This window comes from Sander vitreus, chromosome 4 (assembly GCF_031162955.1).
Source record: "Sander vitreus isolate 19-12246 chromosome 4, sanVit1, whole genome shotgun sequence".
NCBI lineage: Eukaryota > Metazoa > Chordata > Actinopteri > Perciformes > Percidae > Sander > Sander vitreus.
Window position 1 is genome coordinate 18,607,727 of NC_135858.1, and position 24,123 is coordinate 18,631,849.

Sequence of the window (24,123 nt, forward strand, 5' to 3'; positions counted from 1 at the left end):
TTTTCTTTTGCCATGTGTGACTCTTGGGATAGCAATATCTATCAGTCAGTCCACAACTTTGGTCTAACTTCAACTACAGGATGGACTGCCATGAAATGTTGTTAAAACATTCATGGTCATTAGAGAACGAATCCTACTGATTTTGGTGACTTTGTCCAAAACTTTGGGTTATGACCAAATACCTGACAATCCCATCAGCCTCAGCTGTACTTTGTGTTTAGTGCTAATTGGCAAATGTTAGCATGCTAACACGCTAAACTAAGACAGTGAACATGGTAAACATTATACCTGCTAAACATCAACATGGTTGCATTGTCATTGCATTTAGCTCAAGTACAGCCTCATAGAACTGTTGTCGTGGCTGCAGTCTTTTAGTCCTCTATCTATTTATTGTTTTCTGATTAAATAATGGATAGTGGTACATCATCAGGCCTCAAGTCTAACAATCTCAAATTCCCACTTTGCTAGAAAAACAACGATTTTTATGCCTATTGGAGAGAAGACGGTACAGACAAAGAAGAAAAGGGGGGAGAAAGATGGAAATGATATGCAACAAAAGTCCTCAGCCACCAGTTTAACCCCTCGGACATTGGGATGCCCCAATATTGCTTCATTTGAAAGGCAAAAAAAAGGTTGGGAGCCACTGGTTGTCTCACATTAAGAGCATATTTTGACAAATCCACTGAAAAGCCCAAACATTTGATATAAGCAAACCTTTTGAAACAAACTAATATAAATGGAAAACAATCAAAGTGTACACTGAAAGGTGAAACACAACGAATCAGAACAGTACATGTCACACGGGGCCAGGACACACCATGATGGGTCATGCTGCTCTGGGATTTATTTAGTGATATTAGTTTACGTTTTTTTCTTTTTTTTATTATTATTGTTTTTCACTTGCGCTCCTGTCAGGAGTGTGATAAATGGGACAGTCAAGCAGCAAGAGTCACAGTTCATCATCATCATCATCATCATCATCATCATCATCATCATCATCATCACCACTGTCGCCACCATTATTATCATCCTCCTCATGATATCATAATAATAATAATAATAATAATAATTTCCATCATCATTTAACTTTTTTCCTCAAGCTAAAACATAATTTACATCACATTGTTTTTACTGACTTTTGAGACTACAAACATTCCAGCAACACACTCTAGGATTAAGGGTGGGTATCAATCAGAAAAGCATGACTTTTTGCATAGTATTAAATGAACAAAGACATTAAGTTCTTTATTTACAATTATTGTATAGATAAAAAAAATATCATAAAAACAAGATGAACACTTAAATCACTTACCCATGAATGGCTAAGTATGCCAAAAAGTTATCTGTTGGCATTTCTCTTTTTCTTTGTTCCACAAACTGCATGCGGCTAAATACAGTACATCGAGGCAGGTGAGAGTATATTGCAAGAAGTATCATTGATATCATCATCATAATCATAATCATCATCATCATTATCGTCGGGTCATCATCAACATAATTATTGGTTGTTACATGTGTTATCATGATATTTTGAAGTGTTTCTGACAGGAGCAGTGATTGATTACATACAGCCAAACAGCTGTATCTGCAGTATGACTCGTTTTGGTGCATGATGGTAGACGTAGTCAGGAAGAGTTCCTGTTTTCACACCAGTCCGCATGGAGTTTCTGTCCTCAGTGGACTCATTGCTGTATTTACAAAGATTATTTCTAAACTTGTCGTCGTTGCATCCTCTTAAAGGTGAATGTCCTCCTGGATGTAAAAGTGTTTGGAGAATGTTGGCTTACAGTAAGTCTTTTTTTTTATTATTATTGAAAATGCTGTTTGTTTTGTTTATTGTTTTTAATTTTTTACAGACAAATAAACAAATAAATTGTCAAGTTAAAACATTGAAAGGAAACTAAATAAATCAACAGCTTCTAAGCAGAATATCATAATCCAGACAGTATTTTCCCAACTTAAATAAGATTTTATTAAAATGATCCATGTTACTTTTTCAACACGCCTGAGCTGACTGGTAATATTGTGCACCCTCTCCAGATGGACGGATCGACTGGGAAATGACAGAGGAGGATAGAAAAAAGAAAAAAGAGCTGCTTGGATAAATAATTATTTATACTGTAGTAGTGTATAGGAGGAGTGTATAGTGTAAAGTAGAAAAATCGTCAATTTTTTAAAGTTGTATAATGAGCCCCTCACGTCATGCTTGCCAATGACTTTGGTTAGTAATAGAAATAACAATAGTACTAGTTAGTTAAGTGGCCTTGTCCTTCTGAGTGCAATAAGACTGGGTAAATGTGCCTGCAGTCTGTAACTTTTCTCTGGTAATGTCTGATTGGTCAAAGCACAATAAATTTACAACTAGTGAGTACAGTTGAGATGCTAGATTATTTTATATTCTGTGACGGCAGGAAGACAAGCTTGGATAAAACACACAAAAGCACATCTAGAATTACACCACAGAAATTTTCATTCATAACCAGATGCAGTGCAGAAAAGGATCGTCTTTTTTATATATATATATATATATATATATATATATATATATATATATATATATATATATATAGAAAAAGAGTCAAAGCAACATTCCGTGTTTGTTGTAATTTGTCTTTTTTTTTTGTCGGTTTTCCTTTTTTTTATGTTAAAAATGCCAACAGCTTTGCGGGGCTGCGTGTGTCACTCTGCCAGAGGAAACGGAAATCCTTTAAACCAAAAATAAATAGAAATTAAATAAAAAAATAAACAACACAATATATTTCAAAAATTTGAACAAAAACAAAAGTCTGATTTCCATGCAGCACAGATAAGCCAAATATAACAGATTTCTAATAGGATTCGATTGCAGCCTTTTTGATGGTCACACATATTTTTAAATCATCAAGTCCTTTGAACAAGCAGATCTAGAAGACAGTTCACTGTAAAGGTCCTGATATCAGCCTTTGACTCGAGCCCTGACCCCAGGCCAGTGCTGAAGCACAGAAAAAACATAACGAAACACAATAAAAAAGAGAGAAGTGAAAAAAAGAATTAAATATTCCCCCTCTGTCACAAAAAGGAGGCCTCCGTTTAGAAAAGTCAAGCCACTCCAACTTGATCCCAACAATCATATAGAGTAATACTAAGATTCCACATTTACTACATATCCCATTATATTTTGGTTTCTTTTTGTTTGTTAATCCTCTAAAAATATCTACAATATTTGAAAAGATAGCAGGCAAATTCCAGCACATGGTTTTTCAGTAATAACCCACCAACACAGCTCTTGTCCTTCTGAGCTTCAGCTTTGCCTGTCTCCTTCTAGAAACCAGGAAGTGTATCTCTACGAGGTTGTAAACAAATTACATTCTCTTTAAGACATAAATAAGTCAAAGTATTTTGAGCCATTGAAGCAGGAACAAGGCAACATGCCAACAAACAAAGATAAACTCTCTCTAAATATATTTATATGTATTTATATTTATAGAATATATCCCATAAATGCTATCATCATCATTATTATTTTGCGTTCCTCTTTTCCAACAGGTGCAAAACTACTGTGCAAGTTGAGCCCTACCACCTTGTTACACATTTCTGTTTATGGATGAAATACATTTTTTACAGTCGGGTACATGTTCATGCCACACAGAAGAGGGAACTTTGCAGGCCAGGAACTCAGAGAAGCCGTCTTTAAAATAGTAGTCCGCCACACGACCTAGCCCATCAGAACGAAAGAACTCCAATAAAATGAAAAGCCTTTTAAATAAAACTTTTGTAATGTACATTCATGCAGGAGCAACAATAATAATAACAACAATAATAATAATCAGAATCAGAATCATAATAATAACAATGTTTTTATAATTTAATTTAAACTATTATCAATATTGACAATTTTGTTGTTGAGGAGAGGAAGTGGAAGGGGAGTTTAGAGTCTGTCCTGTTTTGTGATTTTTACTCCTCAGCAATGTCTCCCTCCTCATCGTCCTCCTCCCGGTGTCACTAAAGACGCAGTTCATACAGTACATATGTGCAGTCTGCGGCACTCTTACACAGTACATGCTCACACGCATATAGTCTAACCCACCACCACTGCTGCCACATAGAACCACAAAAGCAGGATGGCTGTGTAGGTTTTGTGGCTTTGTTGCGCTTTTTTGATCGTATGATAAGTTTGTTTTTCATTTCACCTTGCCATATTACTTTAGACTTTCTCCATTTCAAGAGGAGCGTAGAGCTTAAAGAGCTCAAGGTTAAGCGGGGAAAGGACCTGTCCTGTGTAGGTAAGTAAATGGGGATTGGGGGGGAGGGGGCTTGAAGATGAGAATTCAGCTGGACTGGTTGAAATGTTGGGGGTGACAAGGTGTAAGGTTGCAGTAAAAGGTCTGGAGGAATTAGGGAAGGTGCCTCCAGACTGCAAGAAAACAACATTAGAGGTTAGAGCTCAGGTTAGGATCAGGGTTAGAGGCTGGTCTCCAAGCTGTGAAGAGGGCTGGCGGGGCTGGAGGAGGCGGCTGATTTACTGGTGTCAATGGTGAGATTGATGCCACTGTCGATGGCGTTGTTATTCTTGTTGGGGGATGAGGGCTGGCTGGAGTACTTCCTCCTCCGAGCAGAATCATCGTCTGTGTCGTCAATGAGGGGAATGTTGGGCGTGGAGTCTTCTATCCTAAACTCGGGGTGTGTCATGAAGTTGTGGATGGATGATCGGGGGTCTGGTTTCTCCAGGCCTTCATAGAGGGAGCTACGGAATGCATTCACAACACGGATCTGTTGTAAAAAGGGAGGACAGAGAAGAATACCAATGAGAGATGATACCAGAGACAAAATGGGAGGGTGGGAGGGACCCTTGGGATAAGAGAAAAGAGGAAAGTGGAGGAGAGAAGGGACAGAGGGGAAAGAGAGAACCTCTCAATTGAGGAAAAAGAGGTGAAGGAGAAAAAGATGAAGGAGCAACAAGAGGAAAAGCAACTGCAGTCTGTGTTCTGCTTTCACAAGATGACTACAGTTCACAAGTCACTCAATTGTGGCGTGCACTAAGAAAAGCCGTGAGGAACACAATCATGAAAACAAAACTAAATCATACATTTCAAGGAAAACAAATACCAAAGCAACACAAACGCTCGTTGTAAGTATACGCTTTAGTCCAATGTGCTGTATACCTAGAAACAAGCCACGTTAATAAATGAAATGCTTACAGAAAAAATTAAAGGAGAATATCACATGCAAGTTTGAAGAAATCTGGTGGACGAGGTCAGTAAGAAGGAAGGAGGTTAGATCTGAGAGATCCAAATCAGGTGGTTTAAAAACTTCTGGAGGTACCAGAGCACTGTCTGGGACAATATCACAGACACAGACTCTTAATGGGACAGACACACAAATATAGCATAGGGTGTGTAAAGCATGGTCCCAAACAGGGCAATGGAGAGAGGAAGTTGGTTGAACACTAGCATTGCTGTGTAAAACTCACTCACAACAACGCACATAAAAAAAAACAAAAAAACTGTGGCATTTAGGGCGAACAGAGCAGGTTAAGATATTAGGAACACAGGAAGTAAACAAGAGGTAAACACAAACTACATGCAACAAGACAACAGGACGATGAAGAAGTAGACATCAGCACAAAGACTGCTAACACAAAACATATGGAATTGAATGATGAAAATAATAAGTTTACTGTCAGAGGTCTGACAGCTTTCAACTCCATGCACATCTAAGTAAACACTCAAGTATATGCCCCAAACAACTATGTGAACCTCTAGTGATAATAGTATTTGTATGTCAGTTTCTTCAATTTGTGGATTATAAGCAAGTGTTGTTTAAATTAAACCCTATCTGCATGTACAAGATCAACAGATGCAGACATTTAGGCTCTACACGCAATTTGATAGCTTAAAAGATATTAAGATATTTGATACTTTTATACAGGACATTTGCTCATTTCAGCACACTGGGGCGTATTCAAAAGTTACAAAAGCGGTATCACGTCATCGTGGTTACATTGTTAATGTTACAGTTGACATCAGAAATAATCTTTTTGTATAAATACCAAAAAGGATTTTTGTTTGCTGAAGCCATAAAAAGAAATGTTGTTTAAAGCAGCATTTTTTCCCCAATGTTACTGAAATGCATGGTCTAACAAATTACTATATTGAAACGTCAGTGAAATAAAATATGAATAAAACAATAGTTTTATGGACCACCAATGCAGGAATATAAGTTTCAACAGATATTTTTTAGGCCTTACTGAAAACTGAATAATTTTCAGATTTCGTGTTTATTCTATAAAATGCCTGAAGATAGTGAAAAATGCTCATCACAATTTTTAAAATCTAAAAGGTGATTTCCAACTACTCAAACACACTCAATTTCAATTGACATTGAAAACAGAGAAAAACAGTAAATCCTCACACTTGATAAATTACTTCAACAATTTATCAAGATATTTCATCAATAATTTTAGCACTGAATATTTTGAATCCAAAGTCTGCCCAAAATATGTTATGATTACAAAATATCCCAAAAAACCTTAGCACAATATTAATATAGTTTTTTCATTAACAGCCTCAAAGATATTCGGTTTTCAAACGTATGGGAATACTGTATATACTGTAAAGATTGTAGCACTGTGGCAGAGTAGGGTATAGGGAGACAAAACAGATAAAACAAATAATAAGAGAAGCCTGTCGGATGAGCGCATGTGACAGGATGTCTGACAAGTAACACTGATGGGGTGTCAGGAAAGGGTGGGGTGTTGAATTTACGTCGCTGGTGCTGCAGAGGATCTATGTCCGTAACTATGGCAACATGACAGTCAACTACACCGACAGTATGAAGCGACAAGACGGGATGAATTATTGGTGCAGTACTGCTTTATGGTGACTCTCCATTCCTGTCCACATCTGATCGTATCTGTTTTGCATCTGATTTTCATCAAGTACATAAAGATTAGAGACAAAGTGTGTGTAAAAGAGAGAGGAAGAAAGAGAAGACGGAAGTGGACAAAAGCATTAAGCAGATATAGTCTCTGATACTGAAAGTGCCCCCTTGTGGGTAGATTTTAGTTGCACCATTTGGGTTCCCCATTCAAATGAACATTTTTAAAGTGGCTATTGCAGTTCTTTTTTAAGGCTGGCACACAAACTGTATCTTCCTTTATGTTTTCTTGTTATTGCAGATGACATGTCAGCTGGAGAATACATGAAATAGCAGGTCAAAATTAGCTTCAGTTCAATTCAGTGTAATTTACCTCATTAGTAGCAAACTCACAGGTGAAATAAGACAACATTGCAACTTATACTTGAATGTTTACCCAGTCCCTTGGTGAGTTGATTGGAATTAGTTTACATTAATGTCCGTCAAGACATAAATAATGGAAAAATTGAAGGATGGGATGGTGGATGAGCAGAGGGAGACAAACTCACAACCTGAAATGTCACGCCGTGGGTATCACCCTTAGTCCTGCGCTTCTAGCACTCTGAGGAAACAAACACACATTCACCGATGAGACGACAGTACACCCAAGCATGGGAGGAAATATCAAGATGACTTTGAAATCCAGTATGAACAGCAAAAAGACAGAAGAAAGAGAGGAAATGAAAAAAGCAGAAAGCAAGAAAGAAAAAAAGAAAAAAAGACAAATCTTCAGAGATGCCAACCCCAAAATGGAGACTGTCACGGAAATTTGTTGTAAGAATAACAAGCCAGACAATGTACAAAGAAACATAACTTTTGTTCATGAAATGATGGCACCCCTGAAGCAAAAAAGGCAGAGAAGCAGACTGACAGAGTTCTGACTCACGGCCAGTAGTGGAAGGAGCAGTAGCAGCAGTAGTGCTTGTAGGAGAGGAAAGGGCATTGGACAAGGACACGTGACTAGGACTAGAAACATTGGTTACATCCTGGGTCTGGCTGGTGGTGGAAGATTGGCGTCTCAGAGCCCCCGCCCCCTGAAAGGAGGTGCCACTCTTGAAGGTGTTCACTACGTCAATCTGTGGGAGGAGAGCGGGACAGGAGAGGACAAATGGCTGCTCAGAGTGACAGAGACCAAATGGCAACACAGGTTGACTGGCTGGGTGACTTTGGTAGTAAAGGGAGTACAAAGTGTCTCAATCATGACACGATGGTCAGGGTGTAGTATCCCCTCAACGAAATGGTGAATTTGACTCAAAAGGTTAGTTCGCCCAAATTACAAAAAAACATCTCTCTTACCTTGTCTCGAGATTTCTGTCCCCCACCCCCCCCACCAAAATCCAATTAATAAATTTTCAATTGTTTAAAAAAAGCAACAGCAATGTGTCTACAGAAACAATTTCCCATTCCGCTCCACAAATAATCCACAGACCTCACTGTGAACAGTTTCTATTGAATCTACTTTGTACTGAGGAAGGTCCTATGAAGACTACCAACAGTATATTGGGTGGATTATTCAGATTAATGGGGCGATTTTTTCTAGAAAGAGGTTTATGCTGGTGAATATTTCAAGTGTAATTCTTCAATGTTGTCAGCACCACAGACCAAAATTCCATTCAATACATTTGTATTTGGTTGCCCGGTAACAGAAATCCCAGAGACAGAGATCTCAAAAATCTAAACAAATAGAATCAAAACTATCTGCTGGTCCACAGTATCATGTCATGGGATGGCTTCACCCTGGACCATTAGTGACACATCACTGAGATAAAATCAAATCCAACACATAAGCAAAACTGCCTTGAATAACACAGTGATAACGGTGTGTAGAGTTGGTCACAGTGAGAACAATTCAGTGACTATGCCCAGTTGTATTTAACCCCCGAGGTTTGACCGTCGATCTTCCACAGGTCCACACAGGTGATCACCTCAGTCCAGCGAGAGAAAGCTGCATCTTCATGTACCTAAATAAATCTTGAGATAAAATGACTTTAAGGCTGTTACTGACTAACATGAAGAACATATAACATAGTCTAGCACTTCTTCTTAGAGGTACTGTATGCTTCTCAGGTAAAGTCTGAGGGGGTGCGACTTCCTACTGAAAATGGATTAGACGAACAAAAGTAAAACAAAAAGCCAAGTCAGGAAACATCACAGGTGAAATTTATCCTTGTTGGTGTTTACTGCAGCTTAACTGACTACACAAAACCTTAAAATGTTATTATTAAGAAATTATACAATTGACAAGAGTAACCCTTTTTAAATCAAATATCCATATATTCTTTCTTTCAGGCAGAATCAATCCAGCAAAATCTTTCTGTGAAATGAAACAACAAATCAAAACTTGGGATTGAACTTGTGTCCTCACCTGAGTCTGAATGCGGTTGAGTCCTCTGAACCAGAGGATCTGTCCTCTCCTCAGCTCCCTCTCTGCATGGTCAATCTCCTCATTGTCTTCATTTGCGTCCTCCTCTGGTAACTCATCTTTCCGAGTTAACTGGCCTGCCCTCCGCAGGAAACGCAACCTGCTATTGGGTATGGTGGATATCACCTAACCCATAGAGAAGAAAAGTTGACAATCATATAGTACAGCAGAGATACACAGAGGAAGATTTAAACATGGTAAACTAGAATAAAAGCAAGAAAACAAGCACAGTGGGAAGACAGAAACAGATGAGTTGGCATGTTACCTGTCCCCAGACAAGCTCTCCCAGCCCGAGAAAAACACACCACATCCACTTTTCCAGGTTCAGAGGTTGACAGCTGAATGGCTTCCCTCCAAACTGCACAATCACAATCTACACAGAGCAAAGCATAAGCCATGATAATATATAAAGAGAAAAAAAATGACTTTCACTTGTGAATTAAAAAGAAAAAAAATGTAATTGTTCAATTTGACATGCCATATCTAACATATGATAATAACCAACTAAAAATAAAAAATAAAATGTATCTGCTTAAACTTGCATCTGCTTACCTGCATAGCAAAGGTGCCAAAAACTATACTGCAGAAGATGGGGTTCTTGAAGATACCATCAAAGACGTTCCTCTCTCCATGGATTTTGCGGGCATTTATCTCGTTGAAGAGCTGCATCATGACGAAGGTGTTGAAGATGATGGTGTAGTGCTCAGATGGGGGAGAATTGAGAGGAGCATTACGGCCACTGTCAATGTCAAAGATCTTCTCACCTACAGGGGGGGAAACAATTGGTATGATTTAATACATTTTTAACCCATTTTATGTCACATTATTGTTAAGGTGCAGAACCCGTTGTGTACCGCAGAGTAAAATTATAGTGCGTACCAACAAAGAGAAGTGTGAAGATGATGATGAGCTGAAAGACTCCATGTCCCAGGATGTTCTTTGTCATGGTGCTGGAGATGAGAGGCTTGTTGCGACCGTATGGTTTCCTCATTAGCAGAGACTCTGTGGGAGGCTCTGTTGCCAGGGCCAGAGATGCAAAAGTATCCATAATCAGGTTTACCCACAACATCTGCACGGCCTTCAGGGGAGAGTCCTGCGGAAACGCAAATTAATTGCAATTAAGAACCAATAACTGTCATATAACCAGAGGTGAAAGTAACTAATAATCAGTAGTCTGGCTACTGTGACTGATTCAATTTTTAAAACACCTGTATTTCATTACATATATTCTTTTGCTTGTTTCTCTAGATATTTGATGAAGTATTGCACTCAACAGCTTTTGATTTACAGAATACACTATAGTCATTATAATATAACCCAATCACATGCCCACACACGCCTCTGACCTGTGTGATGCAAGCGCCAGTGAAAGCCACTATGACAGCCACAACATTGACAGTAAGCTGGAACTGAAGAAACTTGGAAATGCTGTCGTAGACGTTCCGGCCCCACATTACTGCTTTAACGATGCTGCTGAAGTTATCATCAGTCAGAATGATATCTGATGCCTCCTTGGCCACATCTGTACCAGCAATACCCTGGAGGAGTGCAGAAAAGGTACAGTCAGAAAGAAATATTTTGCATCATACTGCACTATTCTTCAACAAACACATTAAAACTGAAAGAAATCTGTCTAATCACCGCTTAACCGCCAAATCGGGCCAAGGACATAAAGTGGGGGGTGGGGGTCAGCAGTGGCATGGCACAAAATTCTGGACCCTGTACAAAGGCATCCTCAATGGGCCCCTCCCTGCATCCACGGCTATTCATTCTAGTACAGGGGTCTTCAACGCTTTTTTAAGCCAAGGACCCTTTAACTGAAAGAGAGATGGAGCAGGGACTCCCTACTACATATATTGTATAAAATTAAGGTGCATATTAAACTGAGCCTACAATAATGTGTAGGGCGGCTTAAAGCCTTTATACATACCTTTTTTGCATAACATACCAAGCTATTAACATAAAAATTGTTGGCATGATTTTATAAATCATGTTTTAATGTTAAACATACATGTGGCACAGTGAATGCTTAGGATGAACTGTATCTATGGATGGCTATCTTAGTGAATACCTTACATATAGGTCAGTAAACAGTGGGGATTTATATTTGCTAGTAATATGTTGGATTCATGTTAAGACTTTAATTTTTGAAAAAACTTTGAAAAATTTACAATAATTTGGCGGCCCCCCTGTATTGACTCTGAGGACCCCTTAGGGGTCCCGGACCCCCTGTTGAACATCCCTGTTCTAGTATTTTTGTAGGCCCCCTTCACACATGAAGAAATGGAAAAATATTATGTACCGCAGAGAAATTAGCTGAGCTCACAAATCCACTAGGGGGAGCTCCTAATATACACAGCCAGAGGCAGAGTGCCTCAGAAGAAACCCTTAATACTGCAGAGGTGAAAAAGACATCTGCAGATGTTGACTGAGATCAATCTCCAAAGAAACCAATCAAGGCAAAAAATGACACAAAAAAGAAAATATGGTTTGCTCACCATGGCGAAGCCGACATCAGCTTTCTTAAGTGCAGGTCCATCATTGGTACCATCTCCTGTCACAGCCACAACCTGCCTCTGGTCTGCTATAGTACTGTCAATAATGCCTGAAAGACAACAATTCCCGTATGTGATCTTGTGTACGTACAATAATCTTGACCGAATAATTTTATTTTTTTACTACCTTTGTGAAACTCTGAAATGATATGTAGACGAACAATGTTAAAACAAGATGCGTTTAATTTCAATCAGCAGTAATGAATATGAAATAGTACAACCAGTTCACCTTTGACGAGTGTGTGTTTATCGGTTGGGGAAGATCTGGCCAGAACTCGGAGTTTGGGCCAAACCTTGTCCATACGCTCCTGCTCCACCTGGGCATGCACACACAGACAGAAATAAAAGGACAGGTTGTGAGTTAGGTTTAGAGAGGTATCTTTCTTTCTCCTGAGCTCAGCCTCTCTCACTCTCTGGCTCACTGACAGTAGTTACTGTACCTCCCCTTTCTCATTGCGGATCCTCCTGTTGAACTCTTTGCCATCGATGCAGAGGAAGTCTTCTCCGGGGTGGATGATACCACACTTAATGGCTATGGCCCTGGCTGTGTTTATGTTGTCTCCTGTCACCATGCGCACTGTGATGCCTGCACGCTGGCACTTCAATATAGCATCGGGCACCTAAAGAGTGATACATAAACACATTTCATAGCATTACTTTGTAGTCATGTTTCTGGCATCCTGATGAATGTAAGTCCAATATTCACTCTCTTTTTAGCTCTATTTTGCACTCCACTAACTCCTGAAACACACATCGAGCTACTTGCTGTTAAATGCTACTCTATGTCACCAGCTAGTCGCATTTGGTAACATTTAGGGCTTGAGCCGTGAGACTGAACCAAAACAGTAGAGGCAAATCTCTTTGTCACTTTAATCAACCCCGTAATCATGTGACCATTGTTACTATAAACATATTAATTATAGCTGCTTTAAGAACATACCAGTAGCATTCTGCTACTAGATACTGATACTAGAATACTGCTATCTTTGACCAACAATGCACACACATTAAAAACAATGTCCATTAAACTTTTAATTTATCAGAACCGTATTCTGCTACCTTTGTCCCTTTTTGTATTAACAAAATATGTAACAAGGCATTTTATCTGAGCTCTTTTCCCTCAAGATATTATTTTGTAGAATAATTAGTAGAATAACTGGGAAATGCTACTGTATGGAGATTAATTTTTGTTAGAACCAGCTAGCAAAAACAGAGTATTAATTCAGAAACACATCTTCTTCCTGACAAAGGTCAGTGTGGGCGACCACTGCTCTCTAAACCCACACACAAACAAACACATACAGTAGCAGCAACTCACATCGATTTTCACATACTCGCAGGCATGGGATCTTTTTCTCTCTGATTGACACACACACACACACACACACACACACACACACACTTGCAAAGTGGAACATAAACATAAGATGGAAGACCAAATGAATCCACCACCGCAATGTGTAAATATATTGGTATTAAACTGTCAAATCAAGCTGCTCGTGCGTGAAAACCACAATGGATTTAACTCATTTAAATGGAGCGGATACAAAGTAAATCTATACAGTGGAGGCGGGCATTTCTTTAATGAGCTGCAGGTTAAACAAACAGAAACATATAATTTCATCCTACTTGTAATTCCACATCTTATAATTACAATTTATGGCTCATCAAATATAGCTTTGAAACAAGACTGACTCTTGTAACTTTTGTTAAGCAGTGGCCAATATGTGTTATCCAGTATGCTTAACACCAAAACCTACTGTAGCAACAGGAGCGTAAGTGGAGACAAATTGATAATCGGTAAGCTGACTCAGTAATGTCCATTACACAGCAATATTTCCTAAAGTTTGCTTACATTAGCCATTAAAAGCTAATGGTCATATGAGACCAAATAAGGCTGTAGCTGCAAAACCTCTGAGTTTATTGAAGTGAGCGGGGCTGTGTTTTATTGTTTCTGAATTCACCTAATTTGTAAAAGAAATGATGTGCTATCGCTGCTGCTGGATTAGCAGTGCAATGCTTTAAAAAGTACTTAAAATCAATCAAACCAATTTCACTGCTTTGAAGTATTTACATTTTCAATGGACACCAGTCAAATTATATGATATTTAAAGGACTTAAAAGAGAAAACAGATATACTTTAATTAAGATTAGGGCAAAGGGCTACTTGTTGAAAAAACAACAACAAAGTCAAATTAGCTTTTCATCACTTATAAAGAATAAAAATTCTGGCTTGATTTCCCCTGAAGAAGGGCGTCTTGTCCGAAACGTCCGTGTGGCAATACTAAAAAAGTTGTCTTTATTCTTGCCTAATTTACCACCAATTTCCCAATGAGGAAAAGATCGAGATGGTTGAATATTTCCTGAAAGTGACAACAATATTATTCACAAATATGCACCTATAGTGCATACATGTGCTGAGTTGGTAATGTGTTAAAATAGTACACTTACAGAACAAAAAGTACAAGCTACGATAATACATTTTAAGTTGGTTGTAAGTAATATGATCTGACAAAATAAAGACGCCCTTGCAGTAAATACTGTGGCAAGTGGAACAAGTGCTTAAATCCCGCCATCACTGCTCTCACCAAGTCATTGTTATCAAGATATCAAGTTCCTGTCTGCCTATCTGTCACCCCTGCTGTCTCTTTTTTCCTTTTGATTCCCACTGCTCTATTCACTGGTCATCCGCAAAATGTGGTGGAAAGAGGAGAAGAGTGGAGGCTTATTAAAAATACAACATGGCCCGATGAAGGAAGAGGCTAGGAGGCTACCAGGTGAGACTGAAAAACAAGCCTTGTGTGTCTCTAAAACAGATCTGTTTACGGTCTCATTTTCCTCCGTTTCTCTCCTTACCCGTCTTCCTTCTCCTGCGGTTCAACATCCTTCTGGGGGCTTAACATATTTAAAAACTCACCAAAATTGGCGGGCGGATCAAGTCTGGTGAAAATTTACGTATTTTAAGGGTTTCGGGAATAGGCGCACAAAAATGGCTTGCTAGCGCCCCCTACAAAGTAAAAAAAATTGTTTAACGTACACTCAGGAAAGTTGGTACACATATGTAACATGTCAAGATGTAAAAAAAACGTTGTTGGAGCCATACCCTAAACCCAACATTAAATCCGCCATTTTGAGTTCAAAGTTCGAAATTAGTGCGATTTTGGCCATTTCCACATGTCGTACTTTAACGAACTCCTCCTAGAGATTTCATCCGATCAACTTCAAATTCGGTCTGTGCCATCTTAAGACGTTAAAGATGAAAAGTTGTTAAAAGAAAAACTTTTCGTCATAGGGCGTAGCCGTGGCGGGGCGGCAATTTTGTGCGTTTCGCCATCAAAACAGGAAGTGGGTGTAACGTGAGTGTACATTGTCCAATTGGCTCGAAACCTTTCAGGATTCATAAGAGTCCAACCCTGAGGACAAATACAGGCCGATATTTACTTAAAGTCATAGCGCCCCCTAGTGGCAACAGGAAGTAGGCCTAAAAGTCAAGTTAACGAACTCCTCCTAGAGATTTCATCCGGCGGACTTCAAATTTGGTCTGTACCACCTCAACACCTTAGAGATGAAAAGTTATTAAAAGAAAAACTTTGGGTCCACGTCTGAGGACATCTACAGGCCAATATTTACTTTTGGTAATAGCGCCCCCCGCTGGCAACAGGAAATGCGCCTTATATGACAAACATCATCCGATTTACATGAAACTTATAATGTGTGGTAGACATGTGATACTGAGCCGCCCCCTATACTTTAACCACGCCCACTTACTCAGGCCACGCCCCCTTTCATAACATTTTAATAACCGTTTAAGGTAGACCCTTGTGTGAGGTATCATTGAACTCAGCAGAGACTTCCTTCTTCATTGGTGATGGTTTGGCCCGCCCCCTATGTTTAAGCCACGCCCCTTTCACAGCTAATGAACTGTATGACGTAGAGTCTTGTGTGAGGTATCGTTGAACTCAGCAGGGAGTTCCCTTTTCATTGGTGACGATTTGCAGTGTCTGAGTGCCGCGCAAATGCACGGTCGCAAGGAGCGACAACCGCCAGTAACCCCGACGCGCGCAGAGGCGCGAGGGCCCGTCCATCACTGCTTGCAGCTTTAAATTGTATTCTTTTCAGAACGAGTTCATTTGAATATACAACCTTAAATAACTCTGATACAAAATGGGTTTCTCATTAGCTTATAGTCTATAGTTCCTTAGAGTTTTTGTTTATTCATTTTGAGGACAATGGTGTCTCCTTTCCCCTTCTTATCTCTGTAGTACGTATTTTATCTAGGTCTGTTCAGATGCTTACATAACTCTGCTTCAGACAGAAAAAAGAAGAGAGAGTGAAAGTGAGAGAGGAATGTAGTTGCAGACAAATTTAATAGAAAAAGTGAAATTTAATAGTTAAACCCTACGATACGGAGAGGTGAAAATGAGAAAACATGGTGGGAAGAGGTTGAATGAGAGGCCTTGTTAGAGAGTGAGGGGATAGAAAAAAGATAAAAGGAGGAAATTGAATAATTCAGTCAGTTAGCTTCCTGCTTCCCTGTACGTGCACGGGAGCTGTCAAGTGAGGTCAGTTTATTGCTCTACACAGATTTCTCTACCCACTCGACTTTCTTTTTCACAATTATATTTCTCCTTTTTTGAAAGTGAAATTCATCATAAAAGACTTGAAATAATCTTGATGCATCACTTATTTCTATAAATTAGGGATGTCAGCGTTAACATGTTAATCGCGATGCGATTCATTTTTTTAATCGCATTAATTGCATGCCGGCATTTATTAATTTATTTTGCACTTCTCTCGGCTTTGCGTCGTGCCTAACAGGCTACTATTTCAACCCTTTGCAGCACCGTTACTTATCATCAAGCTGCCACTTCCTCGTAACACATCCTGCTGCTGCAGGCTGCAGGCATGATGGAGAAAGACAGCAGCAATGAAATCCTGAATGGCGCTTTTTATTTTCCAAAACTCCCGGACGGCTCGTAGACAAGTCAAAAGCCATATGCACATTGTGTAAAGCCGAATTAAAATATCACCGAAATATCGCCTCATATGCTGGGAGGCGGCTGCGACTACGGGGAAAGGACACCTCACACGCCGGGAGACGGCCGCTGGGGACGCGTGACAATAACGGGACGGTTGTGATTAGGAAGACTATGGGAAACAACAAACAAACCAAATCCCCAAAAATTACTACAGCTCTTGCGAAACGGGTGGCAACTATCTACAGACATTGAGGGGGACAGTAGTTTTCACGGATTCACAGCCTGTATGACACGGAGAAAACAGCCACACTGGAACAGCTGCAAAGTGCTGCAAACGCTGTCTCATTAACCGGTGATCACTGGACGTCAGTGAGTAATCAACATTATTTAGGAGTTACTAAACACTATATTGACTCTAGTAAGGATAGGGATTTTTAGTTTTTTAGTTAGGTACTTGGAGGAATTGTGCAATAATGACAGATTCACACATTTTTCTTTTGTTTGCAGTAAATAAATATTTACAAATCTTAAAATCAAGTTCATAAAGTAACTTTCTTTGCATTCATTTGATTCCCAATCAAGATACATTGGTCAAAATTGGTTTTGATTGTTAATATGTACTTAAAAACTGTTCTGAAATGCAAAATAATAGAATTTTAATCATGTGATAAAATATGCGATTAATTGTGATTAACTATCGAAATTCAGCGATTAAAAAAAAATGTTTTTCTTTACACATACCTTTTTATGGTGGATACAATACTATAGTATTAAAAAATATACAATACAATATACATATTCATATATTTATATATCATGTTTTAATGTTAAACATACATGTAGCACAGTGAATCCTTAAGTTTAACTGTGGATGGCTACCTTACCTACAGGCCAGTAAATCAGTAAATCATCATCAATGATAAAATAAAATCACAAATAGGCTGATTTGTCTTTGCTATTAATATGTTGGTGCCCCCCCTGCAGTAACTCTGAGGACCCCTGTTGAAGATCCCTGCCTTAACATATATACAACTTGTTAATCATTGTAATAATTGTTGTCACTGGCCATGGATACTGTGGTCTTACTATTTCATTGCAGTTTGGGAGTTTAAACTCCAGCAATGCATTGAATTGTCACTGTTGGGTGCAAACCTCGTACCATGTCTTCAAATTAGGGAATGTTTACATTACGTACTCCTCTATGTTTTGGAGATTTTTACTCAATAAAAGGGATATTTTGTGATTGTCTTATATTTTGAATATAAAATCTATATCTGCAAACTGACAAGTAAAAAATAACTAGTTAAAGTATTCAATTGAAATACTCAAGTGGCAGCACCTGTACTTAAATATAATGTAGTAAATGTGCTCAGTCACAAGGCTTTTGGTGTGAACATGTCCATGCCTCAATATCAAGCACAGTATCTCACTTGGCATCTGCAGTGTCCTAGAGCTGTGTCTTAACCAGAAATTGACCATTTGAGGACCCAATGTAATGAATAGATTTAGAAAAAAATATCTATATAATACAATGTATATTCACAATATGTAATATCGTAAATGCAACACATATAAGTAGCAACTGCATGTTGAAAATATTAGCAACACATGGAAACTGAGCAGCGCCCATTCAGTCTTAAATCAGGTCAAGCTGATTGGCCTGGTATGAAGTGTACATTTCAAGAATCAATAATCATTTAGCGAAGCAACTGATCACACACACACACACACAGACACACACACACACAGACACACACACACACACACACACACACACACACACACACACACACACACACACACACCCTAGTCTAGTCTAGTCAAGTCTTTCAAATGACACATGATCCGTCTCTGTCAGCTCACTGTGCAGGCGGCTACTGTCACCACAGTCTTGCTGCTTTGTTCACTCTTTGGCCCCACCTGTTTAGCTCTCACATCATTTACTTCACAAGATTGAGGTAACATGCTTCCTTAAGCAAGTCAATGAAAAAAAGTACTATAATAAAATAACCATTCATCATCAAATTCATCATTGAATGTGCAAGGATAAATAAATGACGGTCATTTCTTCAAGTACAGTATAATATAAACAAGAAGCTGATTTTAAGGAAGTGATCACAGAACAGGAGCTGGTCTTATGTAACTAAAATCCATAGAACTGTTTAAATCTGGGCCTTCTAGGAAAAAAATAGATCAATTAGCAACTGAATAGAGGCTTATAAACAATCCAAGGATTTGAAATCCAGGACAATTCAAGGGATAGTCTACTAAAAAGGTCACAGAGGGTTAAAAACTTACTTTCAACAGAGTAGTACATAGTAAAGCAGTAAAGTAGTAAATTTCAAAGATTATGTTCCTATAGGGAGTTTTTACCCAAACTGTGTACAGTATATATACTGTATATATTAAGTCTTCAAATACTGATTTAATTATCCAACATCAAACACATACAGTACAGAGTTCCTCAAGAGGCTTAATTAGGGGTCTATGTCACTTATCTTTATAAATACTTCCATCAAACTGTACTACATTAAAGATACATGTACTTTTCCTCCAGTCTGAAGCAATCTTGAAATTAATTCACGTTTACGTTACTTATATAATACATTTCATTCTTGTGTTTTAAGAAAGAGTTCAAATTTTATCGAACAGTATCTATGCCAGTGAACAGTTGTACAGTATGTCTGCTCTTGTAACAGCAAGATATCTCCTATGCTATTACTCAAAAAAAAGATTTTCTTTTTTTAACAGTCTTGACATACAGGATACAAAGGACTTCACTGTCTATCATGTCTAGGTTGTCTCTCAGTCAACTGTCTCAGATATTAAAGAACTGTATGTAGAAAAGTCTAAACACCTTCACAAATGTAGGTATGAAAACTGTATGTGTAGTATAGACGGTTAGTACAGTTTATAGTATTGTAGCATGCATATACAGCCCACTCTTTTCAGTATGTCACCAGAATATCTCACACTCTCCTACCTCTGGCCTGACAGGGTCTTCTATCCCAACAACACAGATGGCTGTGAGGTTGTTAAGGATATTGGTCTCATCGTCCCAGTTGGGCTCGGGATCACCGGAGAAGTCACGGTATGCCACACAGATGGTCCTCAGGCCTTCACACGCCATGGGCTCGATCACCTTCTTCACCATCTCGTCCTTGTCCCGTGGACGGAAAACCCTTGCCTCACCCACCTCGTTCAGGATATGGTTGCATCTGTAATTAAGGGTGGAGTGGTGGGATAAGGGTATTTCAAATCGTGTATTGTAACTTTGGTATTGTCAGAACCAAATACTGTATACTGTAGAAAAATCCTGGCCGATGCACGTACTTCAGACAGTATTGAATGTTATATGCAGTCTTGTAATTGAAGTAACTTTGAATGAACAGAAAACATTTTGGTCTAAATGATCATCATCAGTGCTTCATCAGTGTAGACATATATGAACACAGAGAGAATATTTTGGAAAATACGCTTATTTGCTTTCTTGCCGAGAATTAGATGAGAAGATCGTTACCATCTTTTCATATCTGTATGTTCAATGTTAAGCCACAGCTAGCAGTCGGTTAGCTTAGCATAAAGACTGGAAACAGGGGGCAACAGCTAGCCTGTCTCTGTCCAACGGTAACAAAATCCACCTACCAGCTCCTCCAAAGCTCACTAATTAACATGTTATATTGAGCTTGTTTAATCCATACAAAAAACAGCAACTCGCCACTTTATGCTAATCTACACTTAACCAGCTGCTGGCTCTAGCCTCATATTTAATGGACATACTGTATATGAACGTTTTTATTGATCTTCTCTTCTCGGCAAGAAAGCGGGCGGATAAGGGGATTTCCCAAAATGTTGAACTATTGCTTTAAAAATACCATCAAGCTTCTTAACAAATTTAAAAACAATATAGTTTATATATATATATATATATATATATATATATATATATATATATATATATATATATATATATATATCACTTCTCCAAGCACGGCGGAGAAAGCGTTAAAGTTATTCTCCACCATGGATGCATGATGGACCAATGGCACCAGCAAAGCTTTGCCTAAATTACTACTGTAGCCAAAACCCATTTGTATCTGATCTACAGTAAATAGATTTCATATTAGCTAAATAAATGAACATACAAATGGAAAATAGTTTACCAACATAAATTGCAAAACAGAGCTGGATTCAAATTCATCTGCTGTAAGCCATTTAAAAAAGCAACTAACTGTAATTTGTGCAAAAGTCATTTAGGATTTTTTTAAGTTTGAAAAAATGGGTATATAACCTTACATATAACCTCAAATTAAGCTTTTTGTAGCTGTATCTGTATGTATGTTAAATGTGTTAAATCCACAGTGTAACGGCTGTTTGTTACAATTCATCATTGGATTCGTTTTTATTACAGTTTCATTTTAATGTCATTCATTGTCAAAAAATTATTTCTGCTCCTTGCTTCAGTGGGTGCAGGAAGCTTTATAACTGTGCCTCATGTTTTTCTCTGAGTTACTAATTTGTTACTGTACTGTTGCTCTGAAAAATTCTAGTTGATACTTAGCCCAATCTCACTGCCTTGAGAATAGGTTATATCCTCAAGCACATTATGCACTCAAAATGAAATAGCTATACACTTACATTATACAAAAATCTGCACTATTACATTACATTACATCATAATACTGACTGTACAACAAGGTTATGTGCTGCTATTATTATCAGGAACATCGCATTTTAAACACAAAACCAAACTCACTTTTTGAGGACGATCTCAGAGGCTCCCTTGCTGTACATGCGGAAGTTCCCATCAGACAATTTGATGACAGTGCTCATGGACTTCCTGGAAGAGTTGAAAGTGTAGACTTTGTAAAGCTTCTCTTCTGGGATTTGGTTTCTTATTGGCTGGTAGTCCCGCTTCAGGTCCAAGACCAATCCCAGCAGGCCACACTCTGTCTTGTTGCCCACCTGCTTCGGCAGACCGCCTTCCTTATCTGGGGGCTGAAGAGGGGGGAAGAGGAAGACATTTTCGGATGTTCAATTCTATTTTCAGCGGAATATTTGCAGCGATACAATTTGTGCTTATTTACTACCTGCGGTTGTTTTTCACCTAATTTCTCATTATAGGGTTTGATGATTTTAAGACATTTCATGATTGTTTACCCCTCATTTTATATACTTTCATTCATATATGATTTTATTCTGTCAATAGTTGTGTTTTCTGATATCCTGTCATGGAGACTCTCCATGGTATGGAGACTCTTAAGTCTTCATTTGAATACATTTTGGGACCAAACACTAATACTGTTTGTTCTATGATCTATTCAATGATATTCTCTTTTCTTTAGCACAGGGCAACCAATGCAAGTCTCGAAATAGCTGTTAGTGATAATTAACCAGCTAGCAGGGGAAAGGGTTGCTCTGTGTAGAAGGGTGGGAGATGAGATAGATGGAATCAAATTTGGATATTCTTATTTCAGGCGTACGGCTCAACCCATTGCAATCTGTAATTGTACATTTATGGAGCCGTGTTTTTCTCCGGTTCAGCAAACATCTTGGTAGCCACATATTTACATGACTACATGGATTGTGTGTGAACAATAGACACAGCAGCAGGTGACATGTTTTTGGTTTTGTTATTTATATAAAACTTGTAGAATATGGTTCTGATTATATTTTTTTAATACATTTACTTGCATATTATTTTCTAGATTACGCTATTAATCGTTTACTCTATAAAATATCAGAAAATGTAAAAAAAAAAATTGGCCATCACAATATCCCAGAGCTCAAAGAGACATCCTGAAATTGCTTGTTTTGGCTAACTTACAATCCAAAACGCAAAGAGATTTAATTTACTGTCATAGAAAACAAAGGGGCCAATTTTCATTTTTAAAAAGCTCAAATCCAAATGGTTGCTGATTAATTTGCTGATGATCGAATAATGCGTTTACTCCAAATAACAGAGAAATGGTGTACAGTATGTGATGTCAGTGGAGCAATTTCTCTACCCCTCAAAGCTGGAGTGTGTTTATTATCAGCCAACAGTAGTCTTTTACTGTAGGTTATGTGTGTTTGTGTATGATATCTGTTAAAATCTGTGTGCGTGGCTGTTCAGGTGCTACAGTAAATATGTGCAATTTGCATACGCACTCACTGTATGTGCAAGTGTGTGACTGTGGTCAGCTTGTGGAAGACTAAGAGTTGCCATGGTAACACTGGACAAAGCATACTTGGAAGGCGAGACTTGGGAAAAGAGATGGTGCACTCTCTCTCTGCCACTTGGGGATTCTTACTCTTTGGCTCAGATTTTCTGACAGGATTTTCACTCATCTCACTTCACACATGTCCTCGAATCTTTCTGTCTCTCCCTTTTCATCTTTTCCCAGTCCTTGTTAGTATTTCCTGCACTCCATTTACTCACTCACACTAATTTGTCAAATCACACAGAAATACAAACAATAAAGCATATATGGCATTACGTTCTATGTTTTTTATTTCAGCCACTGTGATCTGTAAACACATCTCATTATCATCTATATCCTTCACACACTCAACCACACTCAACCATGCACACACACACACACACACACACACACACACACACACACACACACACACACACACACAAACACACACACAGACACACATACACACACCACTTTTTATTTTTCATAACATGCCTCTTCACATAATCACACACTCTCAAGCTCATTTTGGTTTGAGACAGACGTGGTGATAAAAAGATGTTCAACTTCACTCTTCAGAAACATACTCGTGGAAATAGCACTGTAAATTATTATTATATTTGATCAATCTGCTCAATATTTTCTCAGTGAATTAATTAATTGTTTGCTTTGAAAATTTCAGAAAATTATGAAAAATTCCCGGTTTACCTCCCTGAAGTGTCTTCAAATACCTTATTTTATCCTGTTTTATCTCATGTCTTAAACTCAAAGATATTTAGTTTATATATACTATCATATATGCAAAAATCCGCACTTCAGCATGAAAAATTACTGAAACAATAAATCAATAATCAAAATAGTTACATTACAGTTGTTTGACTGAATGTTTACAATCAGGTAATTGTTTCAGCTCTAAAGGAAATAAGCACAATTTGGGAAACTGAACAATAACAAGTACATGTTGTTGTATTTGTTCATTCGGACCTCTATTAGCTGGCACTGAGCTGAAACTTAGTCTCCCTGGGGTCGTGCTATATGGTACCTACAGTACGCTTGACACCTACACTCACGGCTAAAGAAACAGCATG

General features: G+C 38.4%; 1 protein-coding gene across 1 annotated transcript in view; it reads right to left on the reverse strand.

Moving 5' to 3' along the window:
- Positions 1 to 4,440: 4,440 nt before the first annotated feature.
- The window catches only part of atp2b2 (ATPase plasma membrane Ca2+ transporting 2), a 30,237-nt gene continuing 10,554 nt past the window's right edge, over positions 4,441 to 24,123 (reverse strand). The window contains exons 4-15 of the mRNA XM_078247302.1: positions 21,607 to 21,848; positions 19,834 to 20,068; positions 12,312 to 12,491; positions 12,101 to 12,188; positions 11,815 to 11,921; positions 10,663 to 10,854; positions 10,196 to 10,409; positions 9,869 to 10,080; positions 9,582 to 9,689; positions 9,260 to 9,442; positions 7,878 to 7,970; positions 4,441 to 4,749 (exon numbers count right to left, since the gene is read on the reverse strand). Of these exons, the coding sequence (XP_078103428.1) occupies positions 4,441 to 4,749; positions 7,878 to 7,970; positions 9,260 to 9,442; positions 9,582 to 9,689; positions 9,869 to 10,080; positions 10,196 to 10,409; positions 10,663 to 10,854; positions 11,815 to 11,921; positions 12,101 to 12,188; positions 12,312 to 12,491; positions 19,834 to 20,068; positions 21,607 to 21,848 (2,163 nt within the window). The remainder of the gene's footprint in view (positions 4,750 to 7,877; positions 7,971 to 9,259; positions 9,443 to 9,581; positions 9,690 to 9,868; positions 10,081 to 10,195; positions 10,410 to 10,662; positions 10,855 to 11,814; positions 11,922 to 12,100; positions 12,189 to 12,311; positions 12,492 to 19,833; positions 20,069 to 21,606; positions 21,849 to 24,123) is intronic.